This window comes from Centroberyx gerrardi, chromosome 8 (assembly GCF_048128805.1).
Source record: "Centroberyx gerrardi isolate f3 chromosome 8, fCenGer3.hap1.cur.20231027, whole genome shotgun sequence".
Classification (NCBI taxonomy): Eukaryota; Metazoa; Chordata; class Actinopteri; order Beryciformes; family Berycidae; genus Centroberyx; species Centroberyx gerrardi.
The window spans coordinates 3,615,819-3,641,764 of NC_136004.1; the positions used below are offsets into that span (position 1 = coordinate 3,615,819).

Here is a 25,946-nt window from a genome sequence, read left to right on the forward strand (position 1 = left end):
TTGTCACATAGACAGGTGTGCTGTGTTTGTGCTCACAATTCCATTTCCTCTGAAGTATATATACTATAACATGAGAAACATACTCTTGTATTGAAAACAACATACTTCATCTCAGAAATCAACACCCACCACACACCAGCTAAGATAACCCCTCCCTCACCCATCCTGGGATGCTCAGACAAACATAAATTCTGATACAATTTCTAACATGCTATATTAATGCACATGTAATATATACACTTTGATATTTTGATATTGATATTGATATTGATGATATTTTTATTTACTTTGATGTTTTATAATGTAAAATGGCGTCTTAGTGACTTAAAGAAAGCAGTAATAACAGTAATTTATTCAGAAAATAATACATGTAAAGCTATTTCTAACCAAATAAACAATTTGGATAGTTATGACAACATGCCCTGAAATCAATGTGACAACATGCCCCACCCAGGCATTCCTGACCAAGGTCCCTTCCCTGAGCACAGACCATTCAGATTTATTATCGGGTTATAGCTGATTCTTGCTTTTATGTGTAACAATGTATAATTATTTTGATTCCTTTATAAGAAAAAAAAAAGAGAAATAACAGTATGATTTTCATTATTTACTTTCAGGTATCAAACTTATGTTAGTGTTTTGACTTAGACTGTTGTAATCAACACAGGTAACCTCTTATTAAGAAAGTAAACATTTGTGTAATTTGACTTTTGGCTCTAAAATATTTAGTTTCAGAAATAAAACCATTGAGACAACTTACACATGTGACAACTAGCCCCGCTCCATATGGACATGTATATAATAAATAATGATTATTGTTATTATAAATTAGTATAGTAAACAACATTATTATTATTATTATTATTATTATTATTATTATTATTATTATTGTAAGCATATTATATTTATAGGCTATATATAGTTTTTTAAAGTATTATTATATGGAACCTTGTTTACAATAATAATAATAATAATAATATTAACAATAATAATATGATTATTTTTTTATTCATTTGTAAAAAAATTCTAATAAAAATCAGCATTGACAGTATGGGATACTGTGTGTAGATCAGACACAATTATGATTATTATGATTATTACTGTTATTATTATTACTAATATTATTATACAGCCACACACATATATTAACAGGACACCACTAACAAGGAGTGTGCAATATGGATACGGGGATTGGGCTAAATAAATGAATAAATCAATAAATTAATGAATTAATAAATAGATAAATACATTTTTAAAACACGACATAAACATGTTATAGGGGTTAATTAGGTTTGGGTGGTAATATTAATTTCAAGCTATGAGAGGTATCAGTGATGGTTTGAGCATGTGGTGGGGGGGTGAAAGGTTGTAGCCTATGAGGATGGGATGGCTATGTTGGGGTTTTTTTCAGGGTTAAGGTTAGGGTTGTTGAAAACGTCAAGGGGGTTGAATACTTTCTGAAGGGACTGTATCATAATAATGAAAATTTCAGAATAAAAAAAAAAATCAAGATAAAAACGCTTTGTAGGCAAAGTATTACTCCTACAGTCAGTTTTCTATTCAGTTCACAGTCATAATTATAGACATGCAGAATGCATACAAAGAGAAACATCAGAACATCAAAATGTGAAGGAAAGAAACAATTATATCTATTAAGATCTTATATGTACTACAGGAATCAGCAGTTTTGACAGTTTTCTTGTTAGTAGACAATTCAGTACATGTAATTTACTGCTCCAAAGACTGAAAAAGAGGGGTTTTATTAGAAAATGTACACTTGCGAATATTAAATTTGGCTCAAGAATAATACGTTTAAAAGGATAAAACTGCTTACCGTCATCTTTATAATGATTGAGGATATTTATATATAGCACATTTTGATAAAACAAAGAAAATACAGTGCAGTGCTGGAGCCACAGAGATAAAACATCCTGTGACACCGGAAGTGAATCTTTTAAACTGTCATGGCCGCTCTTGCAGTTCATGTTAGCAAGCAATTAGCTTAGATGCTCCTCTGTATATTGCAGGTGCATTTTATTATTTCTATTCAAAGATGGTTCATTATTGCTAGCACTCGTTTCTGTTCTGAGATAGTGAGACAGTACAAACTGTTTGGAAACAAGCTAGCTAGAGGCTAAAGCTAGCAAGCTAACTGGAGTTTGATAGCACAGCTGTCACTAACGTTACTTCATTCAAAATGAGGACGGTCCTGATGGTGGCAGAAAAGCCTTCCTTGGCTCAGTCAATTGCCAAAATCCTCTCCAAAGGTGGGTACGAATTCATTGCAATAATTTGTTATGTCACGAAGTAGGATAGCTAGTTAGTCTATGAAGTTAGCACGAACTAGCAGACCCCAGCTAATACTAACATCCTCCGTCAAGTATCACTTCGTTATGTGAAAAGACCGCATTGAATAAAACTAACTAGTCTTATTTGGGCTAGTTCAATGGGATTTCTTCAAATTGTTTTGACACAAGAGGGTTGCACTGGCATAGCCCCGACGCGTTCCTTTCTGTCTTATATGGTAAGAAGTCACGCCAAATTCCGTTAAAAAATCTGGCAATTAAATGAGATCTTGCTTATCGGCATAAGTAAACACATTGTCGAAGATAATTTAATACCTTTACCAATCGTTGGGGAGCGCTGATAAATTCGGCAAACATATAGTCCATCAAATAGTACTTAATTTAAATAAAATTTAAACTTTTAGACTTGGTTGACATTTCGCTAGCTGTTACCTCCCAACACGGTATGTTGGAGTGACAGGCGAACCAGTAATAAAAGTTGTGATTTTATTGCAATAAAATGCTGCTTCGTATATCGGATGTATGCCGAATCGAAAAGTTTACCCCAAGGATCTAGAAAAAGGGCGTCATGTTCTACGATGTATGCATTTTTGCCGATAAGCAAGGCACCGATAATTGCTAAATATTTTATTGAAGTTTGGCGCATGACTCTCCATACAAGAGAACGGGCCATATCGGGGCTATACTATAATCAACAAATAAACAGCAAAGTTGAAAGTGAATTTATGCCAACCAGGCTCTTAACAGCTTTTATATGGACACAATAACGATACCATTTAATGTAAAATGTCTTTAATTACTATGACAAGCTGTTAACAGGCATTTATGGTGACATTTTCAATGTCTTCTGGAAAATGACAGATGAATTATTCAAACAATGCATTCAGAAACCACATCTTTCCCTAATGCTCCTTCTGAACAAACATACATTCTCAATCCGGTGAACTAGATCCTAAGTTGACATTCAAGCAGTCCCAATCAGCTGTGTCTGGAGGTGGCACATATACATGCTATGTTGATGGACTCAAACTCCAGAGAGTAGCTGGCCTTGGGGAAGCAGCTGGGGTTTTTCTTGAGGACGGGCATTCTCAGGGAGATGGGGATGGTCTCTAGGCTGGAAGCACTGTCCACCCCCCTGCAGGAGTGGCTGGTGTGGCAGCTGGCCTCATGGATGATCTGAGGCACTCGGTCCAAGTCGATGTTATCCCTGGTAAGAGATGAGGAGCAAGGACGGGTCAGAAACATGTTTGAATTCAGTGTTTCAGTTACTGTTTTGCCACTTTGTTGGCAACAAACTAAATGTAAGAGGTTGTAAACAACCGCATGTGCATATCAGCTTCAGTTTTAACGGGTAAATAAGTTCGCACATACAAGGAATTCGACTAGGTTGCTCCTGTAGGTTACATTAAACATGAAACAACACAGAATTATAAAAAGTCGTATATAAAAATTTAAAGTAGAAATTATACCCCTCCCCAATTCCCCTGTAGACCAGTTCTAAAGTGAATGACCACATTTTTGCATGTCATTTGTATATGCTGTTTTTTGTTTTATCTACATATTCCTGTCATTTTGTATATATTGATATTTTTATAATTTGCACTTATTGCATGCTGCACATATTTCACATTCTTTTGTCTCAAAGTCCTACTGCTACTACTGCACACCCTCTCAAGGCTGTTTTCATGCTTTCATCCATACATTTCTACTTTACATATAGTGTTGAAATTGGTGGTTGAGTTGAGTACATTTACATACCCCCATTTGCTCTATCTTTATTCATATTCTTTCTCTCCTATTACTAATTGCTGCTGCAAATGACTCGATTTCCCAATGGCGACCATCAAAGTTTCATCTCATCTCATCTTAAACTCACCTTTTGCTTTCACAACTCTTTTGGCCCAAACACCTGAGGAGAAAAGCTATGGCGGAGTGACGTGTAGCCAGTTGAAGAGTGATATAAAGGCACAGTGCTACTCACACGTAGCTCCAGGAGGCGATACTGCGCTCGTTGATGCGGTGGGGCAGGTTGACCAGCTGGCTGTAGTAGTCCTGCAGGCTGGTGGTGCAGAAGGACTCATCCACACACTGGCTGCCCAGCGGTATGGCCAGGCACTGGTGGAGGGCCAGCAGGCACAGCAGAAACACACGCAGCAGCTGAGGAGGGGGAAAACAGCACCAGTTGAAGATCTCAGTGTCAAGATGTTATTACAGTCCTGTCCTGAGCACTACACGACAAAGCTGCTGTCTCCAGCCACTGTGTTGTAGGGTTCGACCGATATGGATTTCTGAAGGCTGATACTGATGCGTTTGACGCTGCTGATATTTTTTAGATTTTGTGCCGATATTCAAAATCTGTAAATTTGACCGTTTTCATGCCAAAACATTACAAGTATCCAGTGTTTCCCCCAGAATTGTATTCTTGTCAGTAGGGCTGCAACTAACGATTATTTTCATTGTCGATTAATCTGTCGATTATTTTCTCGATTAATCGATAATTTGTTTGGTCTATAAAATGTCAGAAAATGGTGAAAAATGTCGATCAGTGTTTCCCAAAGCCCAAGATGACGTCCTCAAATGTCTTGTTTTGTCCACAACCCAAAGATATTCAGTTTACTGTCACAGAGGAGTAAAGAAACCAGAAAAAATTCACATTTAAGAAGCTGGAATCAGAGAATTTTGACTTATTTTTCTTAAAAAAGTACTCAAACCGATTAATCGATTATCAAAATAGTTGGCGATTAATTTAATAGTTGACAACTAATTGATTAATCGTTGCAGCTCTACTTGTCAGGGTGGAAAAGCCTCTGAAACAGCATTTAGACCATCTTGTGACACTAAAACTCTCCACTGAAACCCAGACTAATGACATTTTTTAGGGTTAGTAGCTCTTTAAGGCAGATTGACCCACTCCGCCTATTCAATGGTAGGGAAACTCTGGGATACATTACTGCTTAAAACTAAATGTTTTACTGAAAACATTATTGAAGAATTAAATGATTAAATAAAATATGCAAAGAAAATCAAATGTCATGTGAGGTTTTCCAGACCAGTTTCTGTAGCTGTGGTCTGGGAGGAACCTCCATCATATCAGAGGTGGATGACACTACTAAACCAAAACTAAACACAGAATCAACCCAATGCAACCTACTCTGGAAACAAGCCTAATGTAACCCACATGGCATCCGTCAATCACAACACTTCAGCTATCATCGTCATCATTATGGAGGCTGGTGCATTACCTGGATCTGTTCCATGTCCGGGTTCTGAGTTATGGATGGGGATCGGAGCGCTGTAGCTTCTGTCTTGGAGGATTCGTGTTTTTGGGGCTCGAGAGTTGATCTGTGTCCCCGACCTGTACCTGGCTCTATTTATACTCCCGGGGCGGGCGGGGGGGGATGTGAGAGAGTGAGGGGAGGGCATGGGCGATTGGGGCGTCCACGTCAGAGTGGCGTCGGCGGTCGGAGGTGGGGGAGCTGGGTTATCGGTCACTTCGGTTCCCATCACAATGGTCTCTACCCATGTACCCGCCATTAGCATTCAGCCTTGAGAGAGCCATTTCATTAAGAGAGGACGTCACCACGTAGCATTCAGCCCAGGTAACCAAGGCAGGAGAGAGAGTCGCACTGGAGGCCTTGCGTTTCCTGTCCAACTCTATTTCTGACTCATGCCTACCAAGTTTAGGCCTAGTTTTTGGAGTCATTGTATGTAAACTTTTGACTGAGTGCTGACCTTTTTGACAGTTTCTAGTGCAGTCGGCTATGACATTTTGTCATTTTCATCTTTAAAAATGGTCACTTGAGAGCCAAATGGTCTCTGGAAAGCTTTTGCTCAAGGTCAGTTGTGGAATAAGCAAGAGAACGGAATCATTTCAATTTAGACTTAAAGCTATACTCACTATATAAACTATAATATATTCTGCACTAACTTCTCTTTGTCTCAGTAAGTCTTACTACTGTTACTTTGCACACCGTAATAATGCTATAATCCATACTTTCCCCAATACTTCCCATCATACGTTCAACTGAACATGCTTTGAATTTGGTTGCGTTTATATCATCCCAAACAAATTAATCAATGAATGATCAATAGGAATAGGCCTATAAAATGTTGAACCTTACCTTTAAATGATTGCATTGGCCGACTGTGCGTCCTCATCTGTTCTCCTTGACCTTCAGGAAATTGTACAAGTCGCAAGGGGCTCAACGGAGCATGCTCAGTGCACGACTACACTGGCACCTTCCAGGGCCAAACTGTGCGCTTTAAGATGACTTCTGTGTGTGGACATGTGATGAGCCTGGATTTCATCGGTGAGTCTCACCCATATTACATCCGGTTTCCCCCGGTTCCTACCATTGGTCGATGGCATTGCCCACAAATGCACTCGACATGCAGGAGGTTGCCAAGTTCAACATCTGATGAAGGCCTTCTTGGCCGAAACATGTTTTTTTCTACTCTCTAGGTAGATATTGCTTTTAATGGAGAGAGTGTGGCACCCAAAAAAAATGTACACTTAAATGAATAGTTCACCCAGAAATTTAAATTTTGTCATTATCTGCTCAACCTCATTCATGCCAGTTGAAACACAGGTGAAGTTTCTTTGTCCACATAACACACAGAGAGGTTGCCAGCACAACTCTGTAGCAGCCTTCTCCAAAACAAGTCAGTGGTGATCAGTTCTTTAGAGTTCCAGCATAAAAGACCATAACTCCTTCACCGTTCACATATCCAGCTTATCTTCACTCTACAAATTTGCCTCAGAACCACTAAAGTCTGACTGGATAGAATTTTTAATTTTTAATTTTTTCCAATTGTTTTTGTATGTTTTTTGTTGTTACAAATGTTCAAAAGTTTTCATTATCAACAATTTATGTTGAAATTAAATGTAATGTTAAAAGAATTTAATTTGTATATTTTCCACATTACAACCTAAATTAAATTTAAGAAACTCAGGACTACATTGATAGATATTCAAACTGCAGTTTTCTGCATTAACCCTAATTACATTGTAATTAGGGTTACTGCAACTCTTTTCCATATTATTACCAGTCTATAAAAGCTTGAAGCCCTCTCATAGCCAACGATATCACCTTTACTTCACGTAAGCTAGCTAAGACTGATTAGATAATTTGCAAATTGTTGTCAAACTGTGTTGCATAGCAACAAGAATGATTTAACGCTCCTCATGCCTTTGAGCTCTTGCTCTGTTTCCAGCAACACTCACAGCCAAGCTTGTGTTTGAGCAGGAGAAAGGAGTCTTCTATCTGACCAGGGGCTAATACAAGCTAATCATTGTTATCCAGCACAACTAGCAGTTACTTGTCATGTACTTTTGTGGTTTAACTTTCCTTAAGAATAGAGAGAAAAGAAGACTTGTATGTTCATTAGCTTGGTCTTCTGTTTCAAGGGAAATACAACAACTGGGACAAGGTGGACCCTGCTGAGCTCTTCAGCAAAGCTCCCACAGAGAAGAAGGAGGCCAACCCCAAACTCAACATGGTCAAGTTCCTCCAGGTAGTGTTGGCATCCCAATGATTACAGGTTGACCGATTTTATCAGTTTGGCCAGTGAATTGGAGCTGATTGCAGCCTTTATAAACATTCAGAGATTTGATGGTGGAAAAAAATAGTTCTTTACGCTGTTTGCAAGAGCTGTCACCCAATTGTGCTGTGCTCCACACTGACGTTTTGACTTGGAGATGACAAGGCAGGCACTTTAACAAACACTAATTGAGTCCTTCGTTCTATGTGTACATATTACAACTGTTACTGTAATAACCTCCCATTCACATTTGGTATATTGTGTAGTTTTAACTGCTAATTTTCATCAAAGAACTGCAATACCCAGGTGGTGTTATGTCACATGACCAGGTATTCACATGTATTGTGCATATGGCTAATTACATGATTGGAATATATGGCTATTTTATATTTCCCTCTTCTTTCTGTGCCACTTATGCCAAAGCTTGGCCTAATAAATGTAAATTGCTTAGATTTAAGTGTGCTGAAGGTCTTTTTGGTCCAAAACAGAGTAGCCCAGCAACTGGACAAGTAATTGTTGAGTCATTATTGATCAACAACCCTATCAAACCCTGCAGATATATTATGGTCATTTTGTGCCATGGGACAGTAAAAATTGTACTGCATCTTTTAAAAATGGCTATCCATATTGGTCGATAACCTGTCAACCTAATGATGGCTAACAATAATCAACATTAGGTAACCTTTATATCATCCCTAGAATTGCATCTTTGGAATATCACTTGAATTGTATCTTTCACACTTTTTCCAAATTTTCTGGTCTAATCTCATGTCAGGTTGAAGCCAAAGCCTGTGACTATGTGGTTTTATGGTTGGACTGTGATAAAGAAGGCGAGAACATCTGTTTTGAGGTAATCCACATTGATTTTGTTCCTCTTTATCTTGAAACCCAAAGCTGTTCATCATCATAGCGAATGTAGCTAAGCAGCTTTGTCTTTGCTCTGCTGCAAATCTTTGGTTTAACAATGTGAGCTAGCAATGTATAGTGGCTGTGTTTACATGCATGGGGAATTCAGTTCTTAACCTCAGGTAACCTGGTGTTGGGTCAGTGCATGTAAACGACACAACCGGTTAGAAAAACCTGGGTAATATCATACTCTGATTACAAGAAACGAGATGCCTGGCTTATTCCCATATTAGACAGGTTACTGTGGCATGGAAATATCTTACTGCTTTCACTTTTGGTTTTCACTGTCTGTCAAACTCACTTGACAGACGAATTATGGGTACATTTATATGTAAACGTAGAAAAATTTAATTGTCAGCAGCGTCAAGAAGATCCCGCAAATTTCTGTTGGGATCATCATTTCTTTCACCTGTATTAGAAGTAACCTGCTGCTCAGTCAAAGGAGGGGAAATATTCCATTAACTGGTTTATTCATGGCTACAGGGAGACTCAATCACAGGGTATCAAAGTTTCAGGTAAACAGCTTAACCTGACTAAGACCTTAACCAGAGTACGGATGGACAATAACAGGGTATACCTTGCATGTAAACGTAGTCACTGATGTTTTTATCTTTTGAGTGCTCATTCGCCATTTCTCTTGCTTCCCAGGTTTTGGATGCCATCCAGCCAGTGATGAACAAGCCGTACGGCAGGGAGCGGACCATCTACCGGGCGAAATTCAGCTCCATCACCGACACCGATATCTGGAACGCCATGAACCGCCTGGGAGAGCCCAACCGCAACGAAGCCCTGTCAGTGGACGCACGCCAGGAGCTGGACCTACGCATCGGTTGTGCCTTCACCCGGTAGAGAGGGATGTTTTATTGTCAGGGTGGTTCCCATTAGCAGTGTTCATGCAGTTTATTGAATTTTAATTGAATTAAAATTCTGGCTACATATTTAACGGTTGTGGCTCTTTGCAGCATGCCATGGCACGCTGCCCTAGCTCAGTGGTTTTCAACGATGGCCCATGAAGGCCACTCCCTGGTGTGAAACTTTTAGTTTGCTAATGAATGAGCTGTTCTAGTGTTAGGTTGGAATGAAAACCTGGGGTTTTCAATCTGCAATAAGCGATATCAGTTATAACCAATTCTAAACCTAATATGTGCTATGTGAATAGTATGTCTCAATCAGCGGGAGAAAGTAATGAGGGGGTTAATTTCAATCGGATTAATGACTTGTGCTTACCTACAGTGACAGCAGTGTCTGGTAGAATCCAGTGGTAAACAGGCAGTATGCCAGTCTTTGCTCTGCACTCATGTTAATTCTCTATCTGAGTGTTGAGCAGTTTGACACATCTCTGATTTAAAAAGTGTTACTGTTTACACACGCCGTTCCTAACACATGCGAGTTTGGAGCAAATTGTAGAATTTTAAGTTTCACTTTCGTTTTCGTGACTGACTTTGATAACGCTTAGACCGCCCTCTATTTCCCATTTCCCACTTCACAAGTTTCATGACAATTGATCCAAGGCAATGATGAAGTTGACCTTTGCCTTCCTTTTGTTTGTCAAATATATTTCAGGTTCCAGACCAAGTATTTCCAGGGTAAATACGGCAACCTGGACTCCTCCCTGATCTCATTTGGACCCTGCCAGACCCCAACGCTAGGCTTCTGCGTGGAGCGCCACGACAAGATCCAGTCCTTCAAACCAGAGACGTACTGGATCATCCAGGCAAAGGTAAGATCCCTAGTGTAAGAGCCCTCTGTCATAATACAAATATTCTCACCCACTGGGGGGTATAGTGATATATGTTCTGTGTTTCTACCAGGTGTTCAAAGGAAAGGACAGCCCTCTGACACTGGACTGGAACAGGGTGAGGGTCTTTGACAGGGAGGTGGGTCAGATGTTTGTCAACCTGGCCAAGACCTCCAGGGAGGCCCTGGTAAGAGCAAAATTAACACTAGAATGTTTTTTCTTCCTGGTTCGCTGTGGACTTTGTTGTCAGTATACTCAGAGTTAAGTCATTGGAACAAAACATGTAAACGTTAAATATGGTAGAATGACATTGCTGTATCTACTTTTTTCCCTCTCCTGTTTATTTTTATTTTTTATTTTTAGCTATTGAAGCAATAACATGCATAGAGAGTCAAGTTCAGCAATTGAAGAATGTCATAGACTTATCATTGAAAGAGTACAATAAAAAAAAGAAAAACACTACCGGATTTTAAAAAATGATATCAAGCATACGCTTTTTATATCCAAGGCATATTAATACACTATAATATACAGTAGAACAATTGACTGCTCAGTGAATGTCACCAAGTGAAAACGAGTTGGACACTGCAGATTCAATATGACACATGAGTGGATTCAAGATTTAATGTAATTTACTGAGTTTATCCTCCTCCAGATAGCTCAACCTTATCTACTTTTTTCTTATGATGATTAATTTTACATAAAGCGTCAAAGTACTGTGTATGCATACATTTTGGGAAGAGTGCGTCACTGGGGATCAAACTCAAGCAGTGTTAGGAGGAAGACCAAGTAAAGTTGGATGATGGTGTACATCCTCTGTCAACAATTGTCATCGCATAATGCCGATCGGTCGCGATGACTTAAAATTAAACATAGCTTTTAAATGCGCAAGAAAGGGGTGTTTTTACATCTTAAATTATACTGTTAAGTCCTCGCAGTCAAGACAAACCCTTTAATCAAGATAATTATCAAGATGATTTAAATTGGCAAAAAAATCAGATTCAGTCCTTTGCCGATCCCCAACGTCTTTGTCCAATCACCCATGAGCCAAAACTGATTTGGAGCTCACCCCACTGACTTCTGACATCAGCTGTGTAATGCTGCCGTTAACTACAGGTGGAGTCGGTGAGTAAGAAGGAGAAGGCCAAGCAGAGGCCACAGGCCTTGAACACAGTGGAGATGTTGCGAGTGGCCAGCTCTGCCCTAGGTACGTCTGCAGCAATTAACCTTAACATATGCAGCATGACATCTATCAGTTTAAATCATTTCCTTGGGTAACTTATTTTATGAGAGTGAGTGTATTTGAGTGTATGGTAGGTTTGACCCTCAGTGATCCCATGAATAGATGTGGGTGTATGCATGGAATAGACTAGAGTGCTGGAATGCTGGAAAAATGCTGTTGCTGATGTTCAGCATCACATGTCTTGGTTATCACCAGGGCTGCAACAATAACTCTATTACGGCCACAACAGTTGTTTGTTTGTTTGTTTGTTTGTTTGTTTGTTTGTTTTCCCCTTGTTCTATTTGTTCATCTATTTGTTTTATTATTGTTTTCTCTATTTGCGCTAAATGTTCTCACAAGCTGAACCTTACAGCATAATTGAAATAATAATTAATTGCAAATGTTGTTTTGGTGCCCAGAGATAGTGGAGTGGTGAAGTTGACCTCTGGAGATACACATATGCTCCAACTCGCCTGATTTGTTCTCCGTCTTTCTATCTCATCAAGTAGAGGGAGTAGCTTAGCAGTATTCATGTATAGACTCTCTTGGCTTCAGCAAGCTACAGAAAATGCAGACAAAAGTCAACAATAATTTAGTGTATGGATCAACATTTTAAATAATTCTCCAAATCCACATTCACTTACTCACAAATGAAAAATCTGTGTTCGTGACTGAGGCATAAATGTCATAACACATGAGGAATATCAGACTGTGGGACATCCTGTCCAGTTGAAATTAATGGAGCGTCCAGTTGCAGTTCCAGTTAGTGAGGGGAATCAGCGTTCTTCTGCGCCTTGCTTAGTTGCTTGAGCTAACAGCACAGCCATTTTTTTTCTTTTCCATAGCTAGAAAGACATGACCGATGTTTTTGATGTCACAGGCATGGGTCCCCAGCATACCATGCAGATTGCAGAGCGCCTGTACACGCAGGGCTACATCAGCTACCCACGTACCGAGACCACCCACTACCCTGAGAACTTTGACCTCAAGGGAACCCTGAAGCAGCAGACCAACAACCCCTTCTGGGCACAGGAGGTGAGGGCCACCACGGGATACAATAAAGGATTCATGAACTGATAGCTTCCAGCCCAGCATGGCATGGAAATGTAGCGCACTCACGGGCCTTGATTTGTATTTATGCTCACGGGCACACAGGCTGACAAATGATGCTTGAATCTGGATACACACACACTTTAAGTTCCTGAAGAGACGTTTTACCTCTCCAACAGGTGAAGGCTCTGCTGGCGGCCGGACTGAATCGGCCCAGGAAAGGAGCGGATGCTGGAGACCATCCTCCCATCACCCCCATGCGTGCTGCCTCAGAGGGAGAGCTGGGTGGGTCATACCTCTATTTATGCTATAAATCTGACAATGATCATCTGACAATGGTTCAAAGTCACAAAGTCATAAATACCTATTAATGAAGACATTAGCTGTCGTCCAACAGTCAAAATGTCTTTAATTATATTATCTAAACTCAAGAGCCTGAGCTTTAGGCTTCATTTAAAAGCTGCAAGGCTTTCAGACTCTCTGATATTGGAAGGTATGGAATTCCATTTTCAACTACTTTAACAGAAAAAGCTGATTGACCTAAGGCTGATTTTCTGAACTGTGGTACCCAGTCACGCCTCACTGAAGCTCTAGTCCCCCCCTCTAGTTAGTATTTCTGTTAGGGATGGTCAGGCATCCTTTTAAGGGAGGAGGGGCAAGATCATTGATAATTTTATACATCAGACATGTATCTGAATAAAATAAAAAAAATTATTAAAGTTTAAAAAATTATATTTCCTCAGAATGTTTCAGTGATGGTAATCCCTAGGATTTTTTTTTAATCTAACACTTTCAGGATTTGTTTGTATAGAGGGTACACTGGCTTAAGTGTAGTCACACCTGCCTGAGACCAGGTTGTAATGCAATAAAAAATCATGGTCTTCATCACAAAGCCTGTCTCAAAGGACTTTACAGAGAATGAGCCTACCTAGATCTAATTAATCAACAATCAATCATAGCTAGGGCTGGGTATCGGTACTCGATACCTTTAAGGTATCGACCGAAATAACCCAGTACCAAGTAGTATTGAAACTTCTCCAGTCAAACGATACCTGCATTCGATACTTTTTGTACACAGATCTAGAAAAAAATGACTATTTGTATGGTTTTGCTCGCAGCCAATCACCGCAAGCGTTCTTCGATTTAATGCGACGTGTGATTGGCCCACTACCGCAGCAGCTACAACCCATACAGTCTGTGGTGGTGAAGTCGAGCGCGGTGTGTGTGACGGAGTTGGCAGTTCAGCGTGCCGAGATGCCACCAAAACGTAAAAAAAAAAAGGTATCGAATGAAGTACTCTATTGGTATCGGTATCACTTTAAGGGTACTGGTATTGGTATTGGTATCGTAATTATAATTATAATTATGATATCGTAACTCCATATTCAGCCCTTAACCCCGGAGCTTCCTGGTCTTGTCTGTTCCGCAGGAAGTGACGGCTGGCAGCTGTACGAGTACATCACACGACATTTCATCGCCACTGTCAGTGAGGACTGCAAGTACCTGCAGACCACCATTGAATTCAGCATCGGCCTTGAGGCCTTCTCGTGCAGTGGCAAAACCCTTATATCACCAGGTAAGACCTGCTGGCCAGACCCTCAGCTGGCCTCTTAGTAGAACTGTTCCTCTGGACTGGAGGTTTGCTTCTTAAAGCTGCACTAGGCAACTTTGCGTGTACTGTATGTGGCTCTAAATGGCAGTGAGAGGTAACTGAAAAATGTTACTCCAATACCCAGAAATCCTTACATTACGTAAGGATCAGCTGTTGCTTCCTGAAGTTTGCACCCCATATGTTACGCATTGTTTACAGACAGTGGTATTATGCATGTGTGCCTTTTATTTGTGTTCTGCTCTTGCGGCATCAAATTTCTTCCTATAAGATACTAAAGGTTTCCTCAACTTGAAGAACAGCTAAAAAAATTACTTGTCAAATCTGCTGTTGTGTCCATGGGCGGTGGAGCTGGGAATATTCTACAGTGAAGTATTGCATACAGTAGCTGTAAAGGTATCAGGTACCTTCAATACATATTAATGGGATTGTAGGGTACAAGGTGACTGTAGGGTGATTTGTAGGGTGATTTCTATTTTAGAAATTTGGACCACAGTGAGGAATATCTGTATCTGTGTGTGGAATATCTAATGGCATTTGATTCCAGTTCCAATGTAAATCAATCAGTGTAAAGTACAGTGTGTGCATTTCTCTGTTGTTTTTTTCTGCCTAATTTCTCTATTGATTTCCATAGTTAAATTAGAGAAGATGAAGTGCAGTTTTTGTAGTTGGACAGAAAATGTGCAAAAAGTCAAGGGAGTTGAATACTTTCATAGCCACTAAAGTTTACGGTGAAAAGAATGTTTTAAATAAGAACCTGTAAAACTAAACTTGAATATTAGGTTATGGAACTTGTTTCATGATATTTGATCATTGTAGTGACCTGGCTAACTGTGTAATCCGTCCCCAGGTTTCACAGAGGTGATGCCGTGGCAGGGCATCCCTCTGGAGGAGGCCATGCCAGTTTGTGAGCGTGGAGACGCTTTCACGGTAGACGAGATCAAGCTGGTGGAGAAGCAGACCAGCCCCCCGGACTACCTGACCGAGGCCGAGCTCATCACCCTCATGGAGAAACATGGCATTGGTAAGCGTGGATAGGACATAAGAGTTCAGGCAAAGTCTTGGAGAGAAATCCTTGCTGCAAGAAGTGGCTGGTCAAAGATGAGTTCTAATGTGGTGGCTTCCTCCAAAACACACATATGTGAAAAGTAGACACTAAAAAGTTTGATTTTGATGTTAAAATCAACTTTGAATGTCTCAGAAATGGGAAACTCCATGTCCAAATCCACTGTTCACCCTACTGCACAAGCACCAGTCTCTTCATCCCAGTGCTGCCTGTAGCACCAAAAGAGCACATTTCAAAATAAGAGAGATATGTAGCCCAAACAACCTTGATAAATACCATTGTGTGATACAACATTGTGGCCTTGTGTATTATGATTTGCATATTCCCCCACCCCACCCACCCACACTCATATTCTTAAATGTGAATTCTCTTATTGGAATCAAACTTTTGAGTCTGTATTTTTCGCATCTGTCTGTTTTATATATATTCAACGAGGAAGCCATCACATCAGACCATGCCACTTGGTGTGTCGTCAAAATTTCTTTCAAGATTTTGCTTGGGTTGCATTTGTACTCAAGATGCAAGTAAATACAAATGAATTCTAAATGCAGCAACATGCAGCATAGACAAGTTTCTTCTTGTCTATGCGTTTTGTGGGGGAATACGTGCACCATAGCTAACAGCTCTTATATTGCCCTCTTGCCTCCCTGCTCCAGGTACTGATGCAAGCATCCCGGTCCACATAAACAACATCTGCCAGAGGAACTATGTGACGGTAGAGAATGGACGCAAGCTGAAGCCCACAAACCTGGGCATTGTCCTGGTACATGGCTACTACAAGACAGGTCATTGCCTCATTCAGATTTATGTTTTCCTGTGATTTGTACCAGTGCATCCTACTAGGTCTACAGGTTTGCACAATGAATCATCAGTGCACACTCTTGTAAACTACTTGACCTACAAGCTTTTTGGTTGACATGAAGTAGGAGGTCCCTTCTAGTCGACCGTTTGGGACATGGGACTGGTCAAAACGGTCTAGCTCAATGAAATATATAGGCTGCATTATTAGAATTAGTAGGAATTAAAATTTCCATAGATGTTTAATGTGGTTATATACTGCATTATGGCTGCAATTGAGAGTTGTCTAACTTAACTTAACCAATGATGATGTGTGGATGTGTTTTGCAGATGCGGAGCTCGTGCTGCCCACCATACGCAGCGCTGTGGAGAAGCAGCTAAACCTTATCGCCCAGGGCAAGGCCAACTTCCAGCAGGTTCTGCAGCACACACTGGACATCTTCAAGAGGAAGTTCCACTACTTTGTGGACTCCATCGGCAGTAAGTCCGCTGCAGCTGAACGAGGGCTATGACATGAGCTAGCGGAGCCCATTGGTCAAGGGTTTGTCTACAAAAGGAGAGACATGCGCACATCCGAGTGAAGATTTTTAGCAGGTGCTCCCAAATATTTGTTCACCCATTTTACAACGTTTCAACCCTAGGTCTTCAAGACAACGTTTCGACCCTAGGTCTTCAAGACAATGTTTTGACCCCTAGGTCTTCAAGGCAATGTTTTGACCCCTAGATCTTCAAGGCAATGTTTTGACCCCTAGATCTTCAAGACAATGTTTTGACCCCTAGGTCTTCAAGGCAATGTTTTGACCCCTAGATCTTCAAGGCAATGTTTTGACCCCTAGATCTTCAAGACAATGTTTCAACACTAGGTCTCCAAGACAACATTTCGACCCAAGGTCTTGAAGACAATGTTTCAACACTAGGCCTTGAAGACACCGGTTCCACCCCTAGTTCTTGAAGACCTAAGGTTGAAACATTGTGAAATAGTTGAATAAATATGTGGGAGCATTGGAATTAGTGTGCAGCATTCTCCCTTTTCATGATTCCCTTAAAGGATAATTCAATTTATTTTCAACCTGCTCCTTATTTTCCTAGTTTTTGCCATCATGACAATTGACTGTGTTTAAAATTTCATCACGTACTTCACTGTAGAGCTTTACCTACCTTCAGTTCACCGGGAGCGCTGCTCTCCAATCTCCGACATTTGAACCCAGAAAGCGATTAAAATGCGTCCTTTCAACACAATAACACCCACACTGCAATGAACCTGCCTACATCCAATTTCTGGTTATCCATTGCATGAAACTTAGATATGTTATTTTAACTAGCGTGGGCTATTGGCAAGTAGATCGTTCAAGTACTCTGATGCTGCGTTCATGCCATATTGGATTTTCTGTAAATATGATCTGCTGACTGGGAAAGACAGTTCACTTTGGGTTTCAACACAAGCGGTAAACATAGCACGGAATCCACCAAGTCGGCAGTAGGTATTAAAAATTAAAAAAAATTATCAGTTATATTCACACTAATAAAATCAACCATACCTAAGAAAAGTGTGAAATATCTGCTGTAGTTTGTTTATGGTTGATTTCAAAGTCACAAATGATTTTGGATTGTGGGCGTTCCAACGAGTAAAACACGTAAAGAACGCTTTTGAGCTGAAGCAATGAAATCCCATTCTTCCTCTTCTTCCGATATGACCTGAACGCAGCAGAAAACCAGCAGCCAGTGAAGTAAACAAGGTTGTGCATGAGCCACGCTAAAGAAGTATCAAATGGACTACTAGAACTAAAATGTAGAGGAGGAGATTTGCTAAAATTGAAGGTATGGGTCAATTCAATAACAGGGATTTTTAGTAATTCAGTAGCAGCGTTTTGTGATTGGAGTGAATTGATATAGCCAAGAATTTATTGTTATGAAGGATTTGATAGCACAGTTGTACATTCGGTTGTGTTTTTTGTAGGCATGGATGAGCTGATGGAGGTATCCTTTTCCCCCATCGCTGCCACTGGCAAGCCCTTGTCCCGCTGCGGCAAGTGCCACCGCTTCATGAAGTACATCCAGGTCAGTAGCAGAGCCATTGTGACTCCATACAGTCAGCTGGGTCTGCACACAAACTCCCTAACCATTCCTTTCTCTGTAGTCTACCGCTCCACTCTCCCCTCTCCACTCGTCTTTAACATCAGCAGCCGGCCCGTGGCCTCTAGTAGTCTTTTGCACTGAGAAGCAACTTGGCATAGCTGAAAGCCTATCCACAGAATGAGTCGTCATCATTGGCCTGGATATCTCCCAATGCCGCTCTACCCCAGTAACCATGGCACTTAGCATAATTCCTCTTTGACCGGCATTGGCTACTAACCTGATTTATTTTGCTAATCAGTCCCACCAGGATTTCGCAGAGTTTTTTTGAGATTATTGCGGCCAAAAATGCTTGATTTTGCAGCAGCTTTTCTAAAAAATTGCGATACAATTTGCAGGGTTTTATGTGCTCTTTTTGCGGTAAAATTGTGGGAATTGGGAAAAATTGCAAGCAAAGGAAAAAAAAAAAAAAGTTCTCTCACACTCACACACACACACACACACACACACACACACACAACCTCCCCCTATTCTCTCCCACTCTCCGTTTAAGCTATTAACTCTTCCAAGAGCTTGAATTTTGCACTCACCTCGATTCTTGCAGCACTCGTTTTGTTTTGTTTTGCACGGTCTATGGCAGTCATTTTTGTTGGCAGGTGAGCTTTGTTCATCTTCCACCTGAATGCGCGCTGCGATGACGTAAGTTACCACGACACGAAATGCGACAATTGGTCCAAATCACAAGCGGTCTGTTGATTTGGCCACTTCATGCAGAAAAGTTGCGGCAATTTTGCAAAACTGCAAGCTCTCGCAAATATTGCGGAGATTTCTTGAATTTGCGTTAATTATTGCGATCGCAAAATCGAAATTTCCTGGAGGGACTGGCTAATATTTAGTTTTAGTGGTATGACATAGGAAGGGGTTGGGAGTACCTTGAAATTCCACCCATTGACATTTGGCCTGCACTCCACAACAGAGTACGTTCTGGAAAGCAAGTTTTGAAAGCCAGAAATCTCAGCTGCACCTGGGGAGACACTATGAAGGAAGCTTAACTTACACAGGGTTTCTTTACGTTAGCTGACTTGACAAAACATAATAATGGCGGTCCTGGATAACCAGTCTCACGAAACTGGTTATCAGCTTGCTTGTCACCCTCTAGGGTGACATCACATGGCACAAAGACCAGCCAATAGCAGATGGCCAGTTCAGTACCCTACTTTTCAGATTTGGGTGGGGTTTAGTTACTCCTTAATATGAGATAAGATCAAACTATTGATCAAACCGGGGAAATTTGTTCATTTCAGCGGCAAAGTTATATGATTCAGCAGGAAAATCGAATGTAAGCACACAACTTGAATATAACAATAAGCAATAAAAATAGTCAATCACGTAAGTAATCAAACAATAACAGCCATAGACTATGAATAATTGTGGGATAATGTAAACATATGCTGGTGACAATTTCAACACGTTAAGTAGACTATAAAAGTGGGTATAAGAAATGGATTACTAACATTTATATTCTTCTCTCAAGAAGAACAAACTATTATAACAAATACATATGAGCAATACAAAAACACTAACAATGAAAAGTAACATTGTTGACTGCCAAGGCTAGAGGATGGCTGGATAGTAAATGCATAAATAAATAGGCTTATCACTGCCCCGTTATTAAGGCACAGTGGAAATACTTTTCATTGATGCAGTATTGTGTATTGCCACACTGAGGCTGTGAAAAGATTTTCTATTCACGGTCGCCTCATTTTCCTCAGGGCTGCGGTGATGGAATATAGGTGCAATATATTGCATGGCATCAATTAGTCTTGGGAATCATTTTTGTAAAAGCACATTGAGATACTGTGTTATGAAATGGGCTTTATAAATAAACTTGAACAGTAAATTTCAACTTTTCAGTTTTAACTATTGATAATTACGGTCAACTAATGAAAGCTATTTGATAGCCCTATTTTACAGCCAGAGTGGGCAAATGCTACAAACATTTATTAGCCTATATCTATGATATAATAATTCCTCATGGAAAACAAAGTGATTCTGTCGGTCTCTAAACACCATTTCCTGCGAACAATCCTGCTCTTACTATCTGTCAATTCAACAGTTTCCCTTTTCTAAGTTTGAATCTGATAGCCTGAACATTAGATGTTAAGCCTAAGTTACCATGGTGATGAACCCCGCTATAAAGTGAGCCACCGTCGTGAGACCGAAAAGCCAGGGTTAAGCCCAAAGTTAGTTCTCCAAACCGCTAATCTGGCTTCATAGTATACCCCCCTGGCCAAGTATTTGTCGAGTCATTAGTATTGATCAACAGCCCTATCAACACCCTGCAGATATATTATGGTCATTTTGTGCTATGGGGCAGGTAAAACCTTACTTGTTGCACCTTTCAACACGAACTGTAAACTACGTCACTGTAAATGAGGGTTACCCTCAGTGATTTTTGAGTTAAAATAAAGGTTATGAATGACTGAATGAAAACGCACAGAGCTTTTACAAAAGGTACACGTTGCTTCTGACGCACAACCAGATATCACGGCATCATTAATGTTCCTCTCCTGACCTCCTGATGTCTGGCTGTCCAGCTCTGGCCTTCACCCAGCAGCCGGCTCAAAAAAAAGGAGCTTTTAACTGCTAAAGCCGTCAAGCTCTCTTCATCCCCACTTCCACCTGACCACAGAACTCCATGCATTTTTAAGTTCATGAATGAATCATGAGGCTGCCGATCTATTGGTCATCGTCAATCTAATTTGTATCTGAATATATGCGCAGTGGTTTGCGTGTGACTGTTAAGTGGTGTGTTCTGGTGGAAATGCTGCTAGGCAAACCACAAGGTAACCTCCGTATGACGTCCTCTGGGAGGTATGTAACATGATGCACTTCCCAGCGCTGTGTGTGTGTGTGTGTGGGTTGATCCATGTGCATTGCAGATGTACGTTTGTTCTATTTCGCATTAATTCAATTACAAGGCACTTCCTCCATGACGTCAGTCATGAGAGTTTACATAAGGAATCCAGCACATGTAACTACTCACTTAGTAGTGTGTTTTTGTATATTCTATTTCTTTCGAATAGAATAGAATTTATACATTGTTAAAGTAATGTACAAGAATTTGTCCTCAGAGCTCAGATAATTCTCCAGTGAATTTATCTGGTGCTATTGGTTCTGTATAGAGCTAATACTATTCAGAGCAGTACTTTTCAACCTTGGCGTCAGGATGCTCCTGTGGGGTGTGAGATGAATTATGGTATATGAAAAAATATATCTCTAAAACAAAAATATTTGTCTTTATTACATATTTGTCTTTATTACATATTACATATTTATTAGTCTATAGGGAAGAGAGATCGGGCAGGGTGGGGAGAGATAGGGGGATGACATGGGACAAAAGTTGTATACGAACCCAGGACCATTGGGCTTTAGAGCTAGTTCCAAGTTAATACAAGTTCTCTTTTTCTCACTTTTGACATAGTGCTATCGTATTAAGCAGTAGGGGTGGGACGATATATCGAAATTCAATATATCGCAATACAAAAATGTGACAATATGTTATCGTGGGGCAGAAAAATGAATTGCGATATTAGCTCCATTTTATTCTGCTGTAGTAATCACAAATGAGACGCTTGACCATCACAGTTTCACAAGCTCTCCATCCAAATTATATTATTGTCACTTTGTAATGACATTTTGAAATTGTTGTTTACATTCTAGCAAGCCAATGCTATCACTAGAAAGATTTGTGTCTCAGAAATAAACAGAATTCTGCACAGTCATAGTCACTTTGTTGTCATTGAACTTTTATTTATTACATCGTATCGTGGCTGTATTGAATTGTGAAGCCCATATCGCATATCGAATTGTATCCTGAGATAAGCATATCGTCCCAATCCTAATAAGTAGGATTTGGCTTGAAAACAGTTAACTTAACCCCTACCTTACCCGAAGTCAGTATATTCATACTAATCTGCTTGATACTTCCGTCCCTCATCACATCACCGATCCTAACCTCCATCTCCAGGCCAAGCCCAGCAGGCTCCACTGCTCCCACTGTGACGAGACCTACAGCCTTCCCCAGAACGGAGCCATCAAGCTGTACAAGGAGCTCCGCTGCCCGCTGGACGAATTCGAGCTGGTGCTGTGGAGCTCGGGGTCACGGGGCAAGAGCTACCCCCTCTGCCCCTACTGCTTCAGCAACCCGCCCTTCCGGGACATGAAGAAAGGTGGGGCACGAGCTGAAAGTTGACGCTTCGAGCATTTTATTGAAAGCAATATTCCACTTAGTTTTAACATGGGGGTTATTCGGCACTTGACCATGAAAACCAGAATATAAACTAATCACCAAGATCGGATACAGCTAGACGAGTTTGTAGTGTTCGGATTTTCACTTACCATTGATTTGAATGAGGCCACAAAAATAGACTGAAAACTGACATTTAACACGTTGGTGAACAGATTCAACAACAGATTCTGCTACTGTGATTTTCAATTGACGAACGTTTTAGAACATAATTTCGCCAAATAGCATTTTCATTGATAGAAGACAACATAGCGGAGGGATACCATTTAGGAGAGAGAGTTCCTGTTTGGGAGACCGGATCTACTTTTATTTTTAAATACAAATTTTAGTGTAAAGCAAGAAAGTAAAGCAAGTAAAGTTGCTTAAAGTGGTCATTTATAATCTGGTGACAATTTTGTTATAATACTGCATTCCATAGATGTCGGAAAGTCGCAAATTCAGACTAACTCCCTATTAGAAAACATGCAATGGAATGTCCCTTCAAGTAGGAAACTCAAGATTTTTCAACCCAGAGGTTTCTAAGATGCAGTTATCTGACGTCACGTCAACATGGCAGCATACACTGTAAATGCTACACAGTATTACTTTTAACATGGTTATAATCTATTTTCAGCATTGCATGACCTTAAATTTATCAAAACATCTGTGTTATATGTGGTATATGGCTAAATATATAAATTTGAAATGTAAAGGTGAACTTAGAGTTGCTACCATTCTATGCTAACTAGCTAGCTAACATTGCCAAATATCATTGACATAACATTAGCTGCTGCTGCGTGGCTAACAGGATTTTACATTGGGCAAATAAAATCTCACGGGTATCCATGGTACGACCTACCAATTTCCTACATTTAACTTTGAATAGAATGTAGCATAAGCCACCATTGCTGCGGCTTTTTATTTTCTCTCCATCTTTGGTGCTAAGCGCTCACTGCATCAAACAATGTGCCCAGTACTGTTAAATCTTTTTCCTTGGATTTTCTGTTGATGCAGTTTGAGTTTCTGTAGGTGGCGCTCTTTTCTTTGTCTGTTCAGCCATGGTGGCTATCACTGCTCATGTTAATTACCCAAGTCGTCTTAATTTATTCCAAACAAACCGCAAACGGGAAACGCATCACTTCCTTTGCACCAGAGGATTTTTCCAGGAAAGAGCTGCCAGACACCAGGTGTTTAGAACAGCAAATGTCTGCTGGATATAGGTGGGATGGGATCACTATTGTGTTATATCAGTCAGTGATGGAAAGTAGCAATACTGACATTCATTGATATGAATTAACTTTACTGCAAGTCTTTCTTTGATGATGATGAGAAATTGTGATGGAGGGCTGTTTTGATGGTGGCAGTGGGGGATATTAGCTCTCTTTCCATCCAACTGTAAAGCGGTTTTTAAGCAAAGTTTTGAAATGTAAAATAAATTAAATGTGACTTAGGTTTTAATGCACATTTGTTCTGTTCTTTCTGTCTTCCTATTCCCTGCCTCTCTTCTGTCATGTGCCATTCTCCCAGGTATGGGATGTAATGAGTGCACCCACCCATCCTGCCAGCACTCTCTCAATTCCCTGGGCATCGGACAGTGTGTGGAGTGTGACAGTGGGGTTTTAGTGCTGGATCCCACTTCAGGACCAAAATGGAGGATGGCCTGTAATAAATGCAATGTGGTGGTGCACTTCTTTGAACATGCACACAGGGTGCAGGTAAGAACGTTGCTCTCTATTGCAAGCAGATCTCCACTTAGTCTTTTCCTAAATGTTTCATTGTTTTATGGGTAAGTATGCCTATTTTGTACATTTCCTATAATATTGGTATATGTATATATTATCAACACTTAAGTCATTGAATACTTAAACTAGAACTTGAAGGCAAGGTTTGGAACGATGGAACGAGACAAACTCACGTGTTGTATTCCCTAGAACTCACAAAAGTGATCTTTTCTTTTACTTGGAATTGCTTTTTTCTTTTTTTTTTTCTTTTTCTATCGTTAGCTCTGCATAGGAAAAATGAGAGCACAAAAGCTACCACAGGAATATAATCAAAAGTTAAAATGGATATCAAAAATATAAATGGGAATGTTTACTCATCAGTCCGTGACGTATATTCATAATTGAAACCAAAAGGAATATGGAAAAGAAACTATTGTCTGGTTAATAAAGAAAATACACCGAAATACTAGTATTTAATTTGGTTTAAAACCAAAAAAATAGACTTTAAGCATAAAAACCCTAACCCTAACCCGCGTGTTCTGGGTGTTTGCTACTTTATCGACAGTCTTTCAAAATATCCAAAGCTGCTTTTGAATAGTTGAATTGTGCAGTGATTTGGGCTCAGCAAGTGAGTGCTTGGGTTGCAACTAACCATTTCTTTCATCATCGATTAATCGAACGATTACTTTTTTGATAAACTGATGAATCATTACTCTATTAAATGACAATTAATCGACTAATCATTTCAGCACTAGTGAGCGCCCCTTTTCCTAAATGTTTCAGTGTTTCGACTCTCATAATCTCCCCTTCCTCTCTCCGCAGGTCGCTCAGGAGAGCTGCGATGCCTGTGACGCCTCCCTGGTGGCGGTCGACTTCAACAAGACCCGCACTCCTCTTCCCGCCGGCGAGACCCAGCACACCGGCTGTGTCTTCTGCGACCCGGTCTTCCAGGACCTGGTGGAGCTCAAACACGCCGCCATGAGGCACCCCATGCACCGGGGCGGAGGTGCCAGACGAGGAGGGCGGGGCAGGGGCCGGGGACGCCGCGGCAACCCCAAAAAGCCTAAAGACAAAATGGCCGCCCTGGCAGCTTACTTTGTGTAGCGTCTCGGCTTATTTGCTCACTTTAAAGACATGTAGTCTGAAGTTGTACTATAATATTTCATGTGTTAGTAAATGGATGTTTACATGATTACATGTCTGTTTAATTACACAGAAATAAAAATTTTTTTAAAGAAAGTTTACTATAAGTCTGTCTGTTCACCATCATAAGATAGTGTGTACATAGATATGTTATTGAAAGTAAAATAATTTTAAAATTGTGTTTACCAGGGAAAGTTATGGAAAATAATACATGTCCAGATAGTTTTAGACATATCAATGACATGTGTTCATAATCTTTTAAACAAGCATGTAATTGGTGATGAGCTGTGGCCTATTTGGTTCTGTGACACCAAATACAAAAGCCAGCTCTGGAACCATGAAAGTCCACTGCCCCACCAAATGAGCTAAAGAACCAGCATGGCTGCCTCAGAAACTTCAAGGTATTGTATCTGTATTCTGTGGCTCTACATGTGCGGTATATTATTGGGACCAACAGACAACTGACAGTGACTCATAGTAGTTGC

The 25,946-nt window shown here is 40.3% G+C and overlaps 3 protein-coding genes across 4 annotated transcripts in view; 2 read left to right on the plus strand and 1 right to left on the minus strand.

Annotated features, from left to right (window-relative positions):
• sdf2l1 (stromal cell-derived factor 2-like 1) overlaps positions 1–18,641 on the plus strand; it is a 71,244-nt gene extending 52,603 nt beyond the window's left edge. Inside the window, exon 4 of the transcript XR_013505055.1 lies at positions 18,630–18,641. The gene's annotated coding sequence lies outside the window, so the exon portion shown is untranslated. The remainder of the gene's footprint in view (positions 1–18,629) is intronic.
• top3b (DNA topoisomerase III beta) lies at positions 1,986–25,536 on the plus strand. Of its 2 annotated transcripts, none has more exons than XM_071909958.2 (18): positions 1,986–2,267; positions 6,485–6,616; positions 7,714–7,820; positions 8,623–8,697; positions 9,402–9,598; positions 10,317–10,473; positions 10,565–10,678; positions 11,608–11,698; positions 12,594–12,748; positions 12,943–13,048; positions 14,193–14,339; positions 15,223–15,396; positions 16,095–16,223; positions 16,567–16,716; positions 18,194–18,294; positions 22,340–22,541; positions 24,125–24,312; positions 25,141–25,536. In XM_071909958.2, the coding sequence occupies exons 1-18, from the start codon at positions 2,198–2,200 to the stop codon at positions 25,420–25,422; spliced, it is 2,577 nt and encodes an 858-aa protein (XP_071766059.1). In that variant the 5' UTR covers positions 1,986–2,197; the 3' UTR covers positions 25,423–25,536. The 2 variants fall into 2 exon arrangements, with proteins under 2 accessions (XP_071766059.1, XP_078141413.1); XM_078285287.1 differs by lacking the exon at positions 1,986–2,267 and adding an exon at positions 3,416–3,516.
• On the minus strand, positions 3,285–5,563 carry LOC139920056 (uncharacterized). Its single transcript, XM_071909960.1, has 3 exons — positions 5,549–5,563; positions 4,288–4,463; positions 3,285–3,513 (listed from the first exon to the last, which is right to left on the minus strand). The coding sequence occupies exons 1-3, from the start codon at positions 5,561–5,563 to the stop codon at positions 3,285–3,287; spliced, it is 420 nt and encodes a 139-aa protein (XP_071766061.1).
• Positions 25,537–25,946: the final 410 nt, after the last annotated feature.

Excerpts from the sequence above, each read along its gene's own strand:
- top3b (XM_071909958.2), top strand. The coding sequence starts at position 2,198 with ATGAGGACGGTCCTGATGGTGGCAGAAAAGCCTTCCTTGGCTCAGTCA. Across the intron at positions 6,617-7,713 it reads GATGAGCCTGGATTTCATCG|GGAAATACAACAACTGGGAC; the intron begins GTGAGTCTCACC and ends TTCTGTTTCAAG. Across the intron at positions 10,474-10,564 it reads ACTGGATCATCCAGGCAAAG|GTGTTCAAAGGAAAGGACAG; the intron begins GTAAGATCCCTA and ends TGTTTCTACCAG.
- LOC139920056 (XM_071909960.1), bottom strand. Across the intron at positions 3,514-4,287 it reads ATCGCCTCCTGGAGCTACGT|GGATAACATCGACTTGGACC; the intron begins GTGAGTAGCACT and ends ATCTCTTACCAG.